The sequence below is a fragment of the Vulpes lagopus genome, chromosome 10, assembly GCF_018345385.1.
Source record: "Vulpes lagopus strain Blue_001 chromosome 10, ASM1834538v1, whole genome shotgun sequence".
NCBI lineage: Eukaryota > Metazoa > Chordata > Mammalia > Carnivora > Canidae > Vulpes > Vulpes lagopus.
In genome coordinates, this window is record NC_054833.1 from 54787725 (window position 1) to 54803574 (window position 15850).

The window sequence follows — 15850 nt, forward strand, 5'->3', positions numbered from 1 at the left end:
ATATACATTGTTCTCAGGTGCACATGGAACATTATCCAGAAGAGATCACATACTGAGTCACAGATCAGGTCTCAATTGGTACCAAAAGATTAGGATAATTTCCTGCATATTTTCAGACCACAGTGCTTTGAAATGGCAACTCAACTACAAGAGGAAATTTGGAAAGAACTCAAAAACATGGAGGCTAAAGGGCATCCCACTAAAGAATTAATGGGTCAACCAGGAAATTAAATAAGAATTTAAAAAATCCCTGGAAACAAATGAAAATGAAAACACTAAAAAAATTAAAAAATAATAAAAAAGAAAAAAGAAAATGAAAACACTACTCTTAAGAACCTTTGGGATGCAGCACAGGTGGTCTGAAGAGGGAAATATACAACAATAACAAGCCTTACAAGAAAGGTCTCAAAAACACAACATTATAACTAAATTAGGAGCTGGAGAAAGAACAGAAAATAAAGCTGAAATTTAGCAGAAGAAGAGAATAAAGATTAGAGCAGAAATCAACAAAATAGAAACCAAAAGTATAACAGATCAACAAAACTAGGAGCTGGTTCTTTAAAAGAGTTAATAAGATCAATAAACCCCTGACCAGACTTATCAAAAAAGAGAAGAGAAAGAACCCAAGTAAATAAAACCATGAACAAAAGAGGAGAGATCACAATCAACACCAAAGAAATATAACCAATTATAAGAACATATTATGAGCAACTATATGCCAACAAATTACACAATCTGGAAGTAATGGATGCATTTCTAGAAATGTATAAACTACCAAAACTGAAACAGGAAGAAACAGAAGACCTGAAAAGACCCATAACCAGCAAGGAATTGAAGCAGTCATCAAAAATCTCCCAACAAACAGAAGTCCAGGGCCAGATGGCTTCTCAGGGGAATTCTACCAAACATTTAAAGAATTAATACCTATTCTTCTAAAGCTGTTTCAAACAATAGAAATGGAAGGAATACTTCCAAACTTGTTCTATGAGGCCAGCATTACTTTGATCCCCAAACCAAAGACTCCACCAAAAAGAATTACAGATCAATATCCCTGATGAACATGGATGCAAAAACTCTTACCAAGATACTAGCCAACCGGATCCAACAGTACATTAAAGGGATTATTCACCACAACCAAGTAGGATTTATTTCTGGCTGTAAGGGTGGTTCAACACCCACAAATCAATGTGATACACCACATTAATAAAAGAAAGGACAAGAACTTCTCAATAAATGCAAATTACAGTATCATTTTTTTTTTTATGATAGTCACACACACACACAGAGAGAGAGAGAGAGAGAGAGAGAGAGAGAGAGGCAGAGACACAGGCAGAGGGAGAAGCAGGCTCCATGCACCAAGAGCCCGATGTGGGATTCGATCCCGGGCCTCCAGGATTGCGCCCTGGGCCAAAGGCAGGCGCTAAACTGCTGCGCGACCCAGGGATCCCTCATTTCTTGATTAGAACTCTTCACAGTGTAGGGATAGAGGGAACATATCTCAATATCATAAAAGCCATATATGAATACCCCACAGCAACTATCATTCTCAATGGGGAAAAACTGAGAGCTATTCCCCTAAGGTCAGGAACACAAGAGGGATGTCCACTCTCACCACTGCTATTCAACATAGTACTAGAAGTCCTAGCCTCAGCAATCAGACAACAAAAAGAAATAAAAGTTATCCAAACTGGCAAAGAAGTCAAACTCTCAGTCTTTGCAGATGACATGATACTCTATGTGGAAAACCCAAAAGACTCCACCAAAAAAATTGCTAGAACTCATACAACGATTCAGCAAAGTAGGATATAAAGTCAATGCACAGAAATCAGTGGCATTTCTATACACTAACAATGAGACTGAAGAAAGATAAATTAAGGAGTCAATCCCATTTACAATTGCACCCCAAACCATAAGATACCTAGGAATAAACCTAAACAAAGAGGTAAAGGATCTGTACTCTAAAGAGTAGGGAATGAAAGAAATCAAGGAAGACAGAGAGACGGAAAAACATTCCGTGCTCATTGTTAAAATGTCTATGTACAGTATGATTCAACAATTCTATATATTACTCAGTGCTCATCTAGATAATTGTACTCTTCATCCCCTTTATCCATTTCACGCATCCCCCCCACCCCTCCCCTTTAGCAACCACCATTTTGTTCTCTGTATTTAGAGACTTTTTGTGTGTCTCATTTTCCCTTTGCTTTTCCCTCATTTCCCTTTTGTTTCTTGAATTCCACACTTGAGTGAAATCATGGGGTATTTCTCTTTCTCTGACTTACTTCACTTAGGAGTATACCTGTTAGGTTCTTCTATGTCATTGCCAATGGCACAATTTTATCCTTTTTATGACTAATATTCCATCATACACACACATGCCTTCTTTATCCATTCATCTGCAGATGAATTGCTTTTTTATACCATACACAAAAATAAAATGAAAATTGATTAAATACCTAAATGTGAGACCTGAAACCATAACAACTGTAGAATAAAACAAACAGTGATTTCTTTGATACTGGCAACAGAAAACTTTTTTCTAGATATTAACCCTCTCAGGCAAGGGAAACAAAAGCCAAATTAAACTATTGGGACTATACCAAAATAAAAAGCTTTTACACAGAAAAGGAAACAGTCAATGAAACTAAAAGGCTCCATTTGGAAATGATCTGATAAGGGACTAAATTCAAAACATATAAAGGACTTATATAGCTTAAAAACAAAAATATCAAACTGAGCAGAGGACCTGGGTAGACGTATATCCAAAGAAGACATCCAGATGGCTAACAGACACATGAAAAGATGCTCAACATCACACATCATCAGGGAAATGCAAATCAAAGCCACATGAGATCCCACCTCACACCTGTCAGAATGGCTACAGTTAAAAACACAAGAAATAACAGTGTTGATGTGGGTATGGAGAAAAAGGAACCCTTGTGCACTGTTGGGAATGTAAACTGGTGCAGCCACTGTGTACAATAGCATGAACGTTCTTCAAAAAATGAAAAACAGAATTAACATATGATCTAGTAATTCCACTACTGGGTATTTATCCAAAGAAAATGAGGGACGCCTGGGTGGCTCAGTGGTTGAGCGCCTGCCATTAGCCCAGGGTGTGATCCTGGTCCCGGGATTGAGGGCCGCATCGGGCTCCTTTCATGGAGCCTGCTTCTCCCTCTGCCTGTGTCTCTGCCTCTCTCTCTCCATGTCTCTCATGAATAAGTAAATAAAATCTTTAAAAAAAAATGAAAACACAAATTTGAAAAGATATATGTACCCCTATGTTTATTGCAGCATTTACAGTAGCCAAGATAGGGAAGCAAATAAAGACAGATTTCCTTTTTCCTTTCCAGTCAGTATGTTTTCTTTTCCTAAACATGCTGTGCTAGCTAGGACCTTCAGTGCAATGCTGAATGCATGTAGTGAGAGTGGACCTCATTGTCTTATTCCTGATCTTAGGGAGAAAGCATTCTCAGTCCTTTACTATTAGGTTAGCTACACCTTTTTCAGGATGCCATTTATCTGGTTGACAAGGTCCATTACTCTAATCCCAAATGGCTGAAAGGTTTTATCATGACTGGATGGTGACTTTGGTCTAATGCCCTTTCTGTATCTCCTGAGATAATCATATAGTATTTATTAGTTTATTAAAATGATAAATAACATTTTTTTAAAATTCACCTTAACATATCCTTCGAAAAAAACCCACTTAGAATGTATTATCCATTTTTATATTTTGTTTAACTTAATTTCTTAATATCTTGTTAAGTTTTGGGTCTATGTTGAAAAAGAAAATTTATCTGTAGATTTCCTTTATTATGACATCTTTGTTAGCTTTTACTATCAGGCAATGCTACTCTTGGTAAGTACAGGGAAATATTGCTGCCTCTTCTATTTTCTGGAAGGGTTTACACAGAGTTAGTATTATTTCTTCCTTAAATATTTATTAGATTTTGGCAGTGAATTCTAGGAGCTTTCTTCCCCAAAAGGGAAGGTTGGTAACAAATTCAAATTCTTTAATAGACAGTATAGGATATCTATTTCTTCTTGAATGAGCTTTAGTAGTTTGTATCTTTCAAGAAATTCATACATTTCATCTAAATTGTTGAATTTATGAGCATAAAGTTGTTATAAAATATCCCATTATACTTTTAATGTCTGTAGAAACTCTAGTGATGTCCTTTGTCTTATTCCTAACACTGGTAACTTCTGACTTTTCTCTTTATTTCCTCATCTTTCTTTAGGATGATTTAAGTAAAGCTTATATTTTCATCTTATGTCCTATATTGCCTCATTATGCATAACTCTGTGATATTATTTTATTTTTATGGGTTGCTTTAGGATTTATAGTACACACCTTTAACTTACTACAGTTTACCTTCAAAAAACAATAAATGTTAAGTGATATTAATAAAACTCCAAATGATATTAATAAAACTTCATATATGGTATGAAAGTCTTACAACACTGTACTTCCACTTCTGCTTGCTAAATGAATAAAAAAGGACAGGGGAAGAAGAAACTCTGGAGTTAAAATCTCTGCTAGAAAGAAAAAGTGTATGTTCTCTTATGATGCACATGCACAGTATTAAGCGAGGGATACTGAAGGAGAATTCCAAGATACTAGAGTCTGGACATATGCAAGCCCCCTTGTTCTGACACAAATCAAGAGGAACTGATTTCCATTTGTAAGCGTACCTAATAAAATTCTGATTTAAGTGAAGATAGAGCTGAGGAGGTGGGGTAGTGCCATCCTAGTATTTGATAAACATTTGGAGAGGAGTATATGGAGCTCAGGGTTCACAAAGGTGATAAGGGTCTCTTGTAACAAAGGCCACTACGCAGCTGCATGATAGAATTAATCAGCTACTTAGTGATGGATGAAGGAAGTGGGAGGACGGACACTGATGTACGAAACACAGTACCGGGACTGCAGTATGGGCTCTGATGCTTTATAGGGTAGCACCTCCTTTCAGCTTTAGTTTTCTGATCTAAGTGATGGGGCATGATGAGAGTACAGCACAGGGTTGCTCTGAACTGGTAAAGTGTTACATAAAACATAAGCTAATATTTTATTGTAATGGAAATATGCAAATCACTCACCATTAAAAATCATTTAGATAAAATAGTTGATGACTTTTTAAAGCACTGTGTGCATGGAGGAAGATAAATTTTAAAAGAGGGAGCATTTAAGAAAAGATGGGGGTTTCCCAAAGCATTTTATAAGAATAAGCATCTTTTCTTTTCCAAGATTTAAAGACCAATGATGGAGGTGGTCACAAATACTGACAAGTGGAGTGGGGAGGGCTGAAAGGTGATGTGGCATGTGCTTCTGCCAGTCTTTATGGGAATTCTGACTGCATTTCTAAAGCCGTGGCTTGCATCAGAACCATCTTAAGGGACTGAAAAAATGCAGGCTGCAGGGTAGCACAGAGTTTGATTTCATCAGGGGTGGGGCCCAAGAATTCACACTACCAAGTTCTTGGGTGATATGGATGTTCCTGGTCTGGAGACCACACTGTGAGAACCACTGCTAAAACGAAGACCACGCTAGAGAAAGGAGTGAAAGAAAAAAACTGTCCAGCAGAGGAGAGCCTAACCCTTAGACATCTTGAAGCCATACAGTAAACTCTGTATGTATATATGTGCATATCTGAATAGGGCGTTGTTCAGCAAGAGAGATGAAATGATTTTGTATTGTGTCTTTCCAATTTTTATCTTTTAAATTATAATTTAAAGCCTATGTCCACAATAGCCAAACTGTGGAAGGAGCCTCGGTGTCCATCGAAAGATGAATGGATAAAGAAGCTGTGGTCTATGTATACAATGGAATATTACTCAGCCATTAGAGATGACAAACACCCACCATTTGCTTCAACGTGGATGGAACTGGAGGGTATTATGCTGAGTGAAATAAGTCAGTCGGAGAAGGACAAACATTATATGGTCTCATTCATTTGGGGAATATAAAAAATAGTGAAAGGGAATAAAGGGGAAAGGAGAAAAAATAAGTGGGAAATATCAGAAAGAGAGACAGAATATGAGAGACTCCTAACTCTGGGAAACGAACTAGGGGTGGTGGAAGGGGAGGTGGGCAGGGGGTGGGGGTGACTGGGTGGCGGGCACTGAGGGGGGCACTTGATGGGATGAGCACTGGGTGTTATTCTGTATGTTGACAAATTGAACACCAATAAAAAATAAATTTATAAGAAAAAAAAAAAAGAACGCAGCTAGTTGAAAAAAATAAAAAATAAAGCCTATGTCCAAATACGTAAAAGTAGAGTAACAATAATTAACAGTATTGTTCTCTTTAATAAATTACAGTAACTTTTTACAAAAAAAGTTTTAGATTACCAGAAACTACCAAAGAAATAAAAAAGTCATAATTCTCTCAAAGAAAATTTTTACTCCAGTCATGTCAGACACAGTAAAGAAAATGTCAAGTACTGAACTATTTCCTAAATTACATTAAATCCTATCACTTAATACAGAACTTGTCACATTCAAATGTAATAAAACATTAAATTTTTATCTTGAAATAAATGGGATAGTACTTGATTCACAATTTTTGGTAAAGCCATTGGAAAGAAAATGTCAGAAACTATTTTATGGATCTTGTCTCAGTGAAGGTCAGCCAGTCTCAGCTGAGTCTCACCAGAGACCCAGAAAACATCTCTAGAGACACTCTCATGGTATGTTTTGCAAAACATGCTTTCATCCTTGGAAAGAATCTTAACCAATTTGTTCTCATGCAAATTATAGAAATACTTCAAAAATAGTGATATTTTAGAGGCTGTATTTCTCAATTCAAAGTGTAATATATCAAACTTAGTTTAATACATTAATAATGAGATTGTCTACATCTTAAATAATACACTGTTATTAAGAAATTGTCAGGCCCTGGTGCTATGCTGAATATAGAAACACTGGGCAGAACTTACTGAGTCAGGGGAAGAGAAAGAGGTAATCTTGAAAATTAAAAATCTATGAATGCCATCCCTTGATCTTACTCATGGAAAATGTTTCATATAATAAATCCCATTTAACTCTTTATCTTTCATTAGGGTCTAATAAGCCACATTACAATACAATCATAAAAAATGATTTCTTTTTTTTTCAAGTGTTTATGCCAAAGACCACCCAGATAGTTTATAGCAGAAACAAAACAAGAAGCCAGTTTTGCTGATTACCTTTCCTATTTTTCATTAACATCACATACAACCGTCTTGAACTACTCTATGCTATGCTCTAACTGCTCTTACTGTGATGAGTAAACAGTAACTCATATGATATCCCTACTTTTATAAACTAATTTTGTAGTTATCAAAAAGCCACTTTTTATATAATAAAGTTCTCCTACAGTAACAATAACAAAAGCAACTAACATTTAGAGGGTGCTTGCTTTGTAGCAAGCACTTTATATATGATTTAATTTTCATACCAATCCCAAAAGAAAGAGGTTTACCTGGCCTGCCCAAGTCACACAGCTATTAGGTGGCAGATAGACCTATTTCGCAGGCTACATTCTTGGCCGTTTTGCAACGTTACTTCTACATAAAAATATTCTTATTGCCTACAGCATTTAATCACAACACCTTTTCTTTCTTTAAAAACCTCAAAATATAATCTAAGCTTATATTTCTATATTTCACTGTATCCAAGTCCCAGTGAACTTACAGTCTCTATACAAGTCATGTTCTTCTAGCAGCTGTTATTCTCCTCCTAGACTTAATTCAACTGTAATTAAAAATAATACCATACATTTTGCCCTTAGACAGCAAGTAGCTGGGATTTTAAAGAAATATACTCTCATGAAAATTTATCTTTTGGTAAATTTAAATCATTTATATGTATTATGCAACCAGACCTGTCAAGGTTCCTGACTCTACAATTCCTCTGACTCTGTATAAGTGAGTTAACACCACCTGCGTTGGGATCCTCACAGTAGAATGAAGGTAACAGGAGCACTATCTTTTATTGTCAATGTGGTGTTTACATGAATTAATTAATGTAAAGTTCTTCAGAGTTCTTACAATCCTTTCAAGATATCCTTGAAAAGCCAAGGAGCTTTCATGATAGACAATATATCTACTTTAAATTGAAAAGACCTTTAAATGCAATACACAATGCAAAGCTGAGATTCTCTTACAAGGTAAAGGAAAAAAGGAACATAAGATTGCCAGAGTATGCCTTTTTGTTTATGCAGAAAAGGCATGAATATTGTACTGCGAGTCTCTGCCCCGCCCCAATCCATACGTTGAAACCCTAATCCACAATTTGATGATACTTGGAGATGAGGCTTTGGGGAGGTAATAGGTCATAAGGGTGGAGCCCTCATTATGGGATTAATGCCCTCCTAAGAAGGGACAGGAGAGAGGTTGATTCCTCTCTCTCTGTTCTGTGCTATGTGAGGACACAGGAAAAAGATGGCTATGAGCAAACCAGGAAGTGGGCCTCATCAGACACCAGATCTACCAGCCATTTGATCTTGGACTTCCCAGCCTCCAGAACTATGAGAAATAAATGTTTACTATCTAAGCCACTCAATGTGTGGTAATTTGTTATAGCAGCTTGAACTAAGACAGAAATCTTTTTTAATGTAAGATAAGAAAGTTCCAGGAAAACTATCTTTTATGTTCAAACAGAGAAGACTTTAAGTTGACCATCAGAGTTTTTCTTTTGTTTTGTTTTTATATTGAGAGTAAACAGTGCTGGGGGCAGGAGGAAAACAAAATTCTTTTCTTTCTAAATTCCTATAGAACCCTAGTGAATTTTTTTCCAAATGCAAAGTTCTGTAAGGTTTACAGTCTCCAAAAACTAAAGTAAATGTATGTCAGATACTCCCAGTATCTTTGTTTTTACCAACAGATCTGTAACACATGAATTTTACTGACATTTAAAATGGTTTAATTATTCAGCAAGAGACATATTGATTTCCTTTTCTTCTACTAAAAGTACTTTGATTTTTCACTAGGTAAGCATCCTTTCCTTACTTGGAGTACATGGCATTATAGATGGAGCTGAATCCATCTCTGACTGTTGGGATAGACATTTGGCTGAAGCCCTAGCCCTTTCATGCTTTCATGCTTTGCAAATTCTGCCCAAAGAATGGTTAAAGGACTAGGCATCAAACATAGGCCAAATAGTTTGGATTAAAGCTAATCCTCAAATTTTTGCCTGAATTACCAGGAAAAAGGTGTTCTTTCTGTTGGACATAGAGCTCAGAGGATGACTCAGAACACTAGGATACCACCATGTACAGAGGACCTGCCCCAAAGTGACATCAACATGGAATCTGCATATATATATATATGTATGTATATATATATATATATATATATATATATATATATACACACACACACATACATACATACACACAATGTGACTAGATGGGTAGATAAATATCATCATGAGCTGAGGTCCTAATGACAATTTTAAGTTCTTGCATTAAGCTGACTTAAGGCTGGCTACCCTTGGATCCTCCCACTGTATCAGCCAATGAATTCCTATCTGGCTAAAGCTAGTTTAGCATGGGTTTTCCGTCACGATTAACTGCAAGACCTGACAACTGTATATACAGCAAAAGAGTCACTTAAGATAATGAAATAAAAACACATATATTTCATCTCAGCTTACCTTTTGGTTTAATAAAGCACTGGCCAACTTCTGGACTTCAGAACTCAGTAAGGTAGTTCCTCTAATGACTTTGCTGAGAGCAGCAAGAGACTGGTGAATACTTTGTACTAAGCGAATGGCATTAAATTGTTCCAGAATGATGAATGACAATATTGGAGATCCTTGTCGATCATTAGGAGGAGACACCTTCTGATGAATCAGGTTGGAATTCTAGAAGAATAAGTCATATCATACTTACTGAAAAGCAGCACAATCACTGACACAAACACATTTCCAAAGTTATTAAAATTCCTTGCCCACTCCATTTTGAAATACTGCTGCTCCAGAGTGGCCAAGCTTATTGCATCTGTAAATAAGAGACCCCCATCTGGGTAGCACGGGGGTGGGGGCTAAGAGAGGGAAGCCACACTGGAAAGTGGTGGTCACTACAGCAGAAGTGGAAAGAACGGCAGTCTGTAAGCCAACGCAAGGAGAGCAGAACAGCTACGCTAGGCAGGAAAAGAGAAGAAATCGTGGCTTCAAAATAAAGTGTGAATAGTTATTTAATTCAGCCTGAAAATTCCCTGTCTGTAAATAAGAAGCATACTATAGATCTTATACTCAGGATCATTGAATATTCTATCTTAGTGCATATTTCTACATCTATACTTTAACAGAGATTCTGACACATGGATTTCTAGGATTTTCCAAATTAGAAGAATTCAAGGAATGGGAGTTATTTCTAAAGAGCTTATATAGTTTAAGAGAAAAAAAATTACCTTCAATAATATTATAGAAGTGTCAAAATACAATCAAGAGATAAATATGGGAAGTCCTTTTCTCCTACCTACTATCTGTTATCCTAATTTTCTTTATATACTCTACTTACAATCCTAGTTAAGGATCCTTTCTCTTTGCTTTAATGGTTGTCACATTCATATATTCCATGAGAGCACAGTCTTGTTCATCTGTTTAGCATGATAAATAATAACATGATGATCTAGCATGGATACTGCCATCAAATATCACCATTAAGTAACTTTTATTGGCTTAAGATGTGATATCAACAATCCTCCCATCACCTTCACCTGTAGATTCCATCCCAAGAGACCACTGCTTTTGCTCATCCGTAAGAAGGAACTCCTCATCCATTCAAATCTGATCACGAGATTGCAGCCCATCAGCCCCATCCCCAGGCTCCACTTACTTCTGATTCTAGTTCTCTTGCTGCTTCCACCCTATCTGTGGCAACTTCCTCCCCTAACATGTTGAATTCCTTCAAAATAATCTATGCGGTCTGGAATCAACATCATCCCAAATTCCTACCATGTTGATATTTTGATTTATTCTCATGAATCACAACGTTCTTAATGGCATCTAGAATGTTGAATCCTTTCAATTTACTTTGCCCAGATCCATCAAAGAAACCACTATCTAGGGTAGCTATAGTTGTACAAAATGAATTTCTTACTTGAAAGTCAGAATGACTCCTCAATTCATGGGCTGCAGAATGGGTGTTGTGTTAGCTGCCACAGAACAATGCTAATCTGGTTGGTCATCTCCATTAGAGCCCTTGGGTGACTGGATGAGTTGTCAGGGAGCAGTAATACTTTGAAAGAAATCCTTTTACTGAGCAGTTGGTCTCAACAGTGGACTACTCAATAAACCATGTGTCAACAGTTGTGCTCTTATCCGAGCTTTGTTGCCCCGTTTCTAGAGCACACACAGAGTATGGAGCATCCTGTGTAGAGGCCCTGAGAATTTTCAGAGTCGTCAACGAGCACTGAAAGTCACCAGCTACATTAACAAAACAGACACATTCGGGTGACAGACTTTCTACCACTCCTCTTGGATCCATAATCTAAGAAAACAGTTCTCTGTACTAAACTTTTTAAAAGGTTGACTTAGGAAAGCATCAAAAATGCTTAAAATTCAAACAGAGGTCAAGTAGGGACTATGGTTTAGAGATGTGCAGTGTAAAATGTAAAGTGAATTTCAGACAATGAGAAAAGAATGTAAAATATCACATTAATAATGCTTTACAATGATTGCATGTTGAAATGCTTATGTTTTGGATATATCAGGTGACATAAAATATATTATTAAAGTGAATTTCACTTGTATCCACTTATTTAAATGTGGCTGCTAGAACATTTAAGATGACATCTATGGCTCCCATCTGGTTTCACATCATATTCCCATCACACGGTCCTGCTCTGGAGACTTATCACATAAAATGCTGTATGTTCAGCAATAAGAACAAAAGCACAGAAAAAAATATATAGTACAGTCTTAAAAGTGATTAATAAAAGATGAAAAAGCATTGTGAAGGAAAAAAAGAAAGCAAAATGTACCACATCAGCTGTGGTAAATTAATCAGTGGAAAAAGTATAACATCGTAGGAAATAGCAAAGTATACTGTAGTATAGATTATATACTATAGTCATAGTCCACTTCCTCAAGGTCTTCACAAACACTTCATAAATATTCATGTCAAGTAACTAATTATAAAAATAAATGCAGCTATTGTACACTACCTAAAAATGAAAAAAATTTATAGCAACAGCAATGTTAGTTATAATCTTAAGACAAAAAACTTGAATAACATTTTAAAATTATATATACATATGTAAGCTAAAAATCACCATGAATAATTATAACATATATGCAGCATGATTTTTGGTGAAACTACCAAGGGATTATATAGTTTTATCTTTAGTCAGATGATTAATACAAGAAAAGCCTTTTCTAATGACTAAATACAAATGAGTAAATTGTGTTCCTTTGAAGGATGGCTTTGACATTTTAAAGTTCATCTTGTCATTAAAAAGCTAAGTGTATTCAGAGAAAATCATTAAGTGATTATGGAACTGCTGGGGGAAAAGGTTATGGATACTATTAAGCAAGGAGTATCTTTTGATCACAAAAAACTACCCTAATTTGGTATAATGTAGGCGTGAATCCAGGATTTCTGTGTTTTAACTGAAATTATTTTCAAGTGGGATACTGTTTCAGACTTAAGACAGATGACATATAGAAGTGTTGTTTTGTTTTTAATAAGTAGAGATTTCAGAAAATGTTTTTTTCTGAGAGAATTTTTGTCATGAGAAGAAATTCTGAAATTCTAGCATTGATTAGGCCAGAGTTGCAAGCTTTTCCGTAAAGATCCAGAAAGGAAATATGCCAGGCTTTGTCACAATTACTCAACCACACTGCTGTAGCACAGAATTGGCTGCAGACAGTCTACAAATAGGCCATGCAGCTGGGTTTCAATAAAACTATTTCTAGAAAATGAGGGCAGGTCACATGTGTCCCTTAGGCCGTAGCTGGCCAAGCTCTCAGGGACACTCTCATTATTCAATGTGTTACAGAGATTCATGTACTGGTCCTTTCCAGATCTGCAATGCAATGAAATTAGTAAGATTATGGTCTCTGTGTATATTTGCACATGGCTTATAAAACAGTGATCAACAACCAGACAAAGGATTTTCCCCTCCTGGTCATATGATCATGTCTTGGTTCGAGATGTTTTTTCTGTGATAAGGAAGATATTAAAAGACTCAACATACAATCATTTTAAAAAACAAAAAAGGAAATGAGAAACAGAAAGAAAGGTAGGTGTTAGTGAAGGGAATATAAGGGAAGGGAGAAGAAGTGTGTGGGAAATATCAGAAAGGGAGACAGAACATAAAGACTCCTAACTCTGGGAAATGAACTAGGGGTGGTGGAAGGGGAGGAGGGGGGGGGGATGAGTGGGTGAAGGGTGCTGAGGGGGGCACTTGATGGGATGAGCACTGGGTGTTATTCTGTATGTTGGCAAATTGAACACCAATAAAAAATAAATTTATTATAAAAAAAAGACTCAACATACAATCATTTTAAAAAACAAAAAAGGAAACAAGAAACAGAAAGAAAGGTAGGTGTTCTATATGGATTACAGAAAAGGGGGTAGTATCTTCATTTCCATGGGGTAGAAATTTTACTTTTGCCATCCAGGAACTCTTCATTCTTCTTTAGATAATCATTTCTTACTATCTCTTTGGGGCAGAAACAACCTCTCCTAAGTCTTAGTCCATATGGTTCTATAAGAGTTTACTCAACTCCGTTGGAGAAACTAGTATGTGACTTAAAGCTTCACTAATATGAGCACTCCATTCTTCCAAGCACAGTGACTGGTTCAGGGACAGGCACACAGCCAACCAGACAGAACCCAAGCCAGTGAGAATTCTGATAAAGAGGCAACTGTTTTCACCAGACTTGAACCTAAGAGATCCTGAGGTGGAGAATAGGTGTAGCCATTCTGTGATGATGGGAGAGATAGCTCTTTTATAGTTTATATATGTTACATTCTACCATAGATAGATGATAGATAGATGTATTCCTAATCAGAATGGTGAAAAGTTTGACATATCTGCATTAAATTATGTCTCTCCAGAAGTGGATTTCTGACGAGAGAAGAAGAAAGCAACAAAAAAGGCAATAGTACTATCCATTTAGTAAGTTCAAAGGGGAGAACAATCTATAAAATTCTTGGTATCCCACAACCCAGCAATTGCACCACTAGGTATTTATCCCAAAGATACAGATGTCATGAAACAAAGGGGTACCTGTGCCCCAGTGTTCAATGTCCACAGTAGCCAAACAAAGGTGCACCTGTCCCCCAGTAGCAATGTCCACAGTAGTCAAACTGTGGAAGGAGCCATGATGTCCATGGACAGATAAATGGATAAAGAAGATGTAGTGTATATATACAATGGAATATTACTCAGCCATCAGAAAGAATGAATACTTACTACTTACATTGATGTGGGTGGTACTGGAAGGTATTATGCTGAGTGAAACAGGTCAATCAGAGAAAGAAAATTATATGATTTTATTCATATGGAATTTAAGAGACAAAACAGAGGAACGTAGTGGAAGGGAAGGAAAAATAAACAAGATGAATAAGAGAAGGAGACAAACCATGAGAGATACTTAATCATAGAAAACAAACTGACGGTTGCAGGAGGGAAGGGGGTTGGAGGATGGGGTCACCAGGAGATGGGCATGAAGAAGGCATATGATGTCATGAGCACTGGGTGTAATACACAACTGATGAATGATTGCACACAACATCTGATACTATGATGTACTATATGTTGGCTAATTTAAATTAAAAATAAAAAGAATTCCTGGCATCCCATTTCCCAGGACACCTGGCTGCTTTGTCATTTTATTTTATTGTACCTAAAGCCAGTTATTAGTAACAAACAGAGCTTAACCTAAACTTGGTAATGGCTATTTCCAGGATCATGCCAAATTACCAAATGGATCAAAGGATACCAAAGCAGTCATGTTTTCATGCTCATTTAGTTTAGGTACAATTGAATGTGTATGAACTGAGCAAGCAGAGCTCAACTGGGCTAAGTGTGCACTGATTACCCAATAAACTGTTTAAACCACACGTGTGGAAGAACTAGAACGAAGGCAGAACTGCTGGTGATAAGTAGAGCAAGCAAAGCCAAGACTGGAAGAGGGTGAAGGTAGTATTTTGAATTGCTGTGCTGAAGCTGATGCAAGCTATTGTATCTTCTTAAAAGAAAACTGAGAGGAAGCTAGGGAGTGCCAATAAAAAAAGGAGCTTTTGTTTTAAATATTTACATGCCTCAACAATTTCATGGCTTTTATGTAGAATACTAGAATATTAACAAACAGCAGACCCAGCAGTCTCCCCAGGGAGAAGTCTCGGCAGATGTCATTGGAAGGAGCACCTTCAGCTCTGTAGATTCTATCCCTTTGTTCTCTGACAGCCATTTCCCCTCAAAGTTGGGGATATAGCACAAAATGGCATATTAATAAAACCATTGCTTTTACTTCCGGGAAAGTATCTTTCATAGGCTCTGTACTCCACGATGTGGCTGGAGGGGAGGTCTCAAGGGAGGCGGTCACAGCAGTCTCACACTGGGAGACATAATGGGACAGAATGACTAAGTCTTGAGTAGGGACAATGTGCCAGGCACCCGGTACGTTTCCATACAAAGCTATTCTGTTATATGTTAATAGTTTCAGCAATACAGAAGACAGAGAAGAGTGGATCATGAATGATAACAAATGCAGTGAATTTGAAATTTTTGTTTAAATGTACCTATGATGAACAAATAGCTTTTCTTCAATGCGCTTCTGAAAGTGGCATGCTATGTGTACAGTGACTCACAGAGTGCTTGTGTGCACACCTGCGGTTTCAAGTCTG

General features: G+C 36.8%; 1 protein-coding gene across 10 annotated transcripts in view; it reads right to left on the reverse strand.

Moving 5' to 3' along the window:
* The window catches only part of DYNC2H1 (dynein cytoplasmic 2 heavy chain 1), a 344376-nt gene that overhangs the window by 70127 nt on the left and 258399 nt on the right, over window positions 1–15850 (reverse strand). For all 10 annotated transcript variants that reach the window (XM_041770022.1, XM_041770021.1, XM_041770024.1 and 7 more), the window contains one exon: window positions 9643–9852. In XM_041770022.1, coding sequence (XP_041625956.1) covers window positions 9643–9852 — 210 coding nt within the window. The remainder of the gene's footprint in view (window positions 1–9642; window positions 9853–15850) is intronic.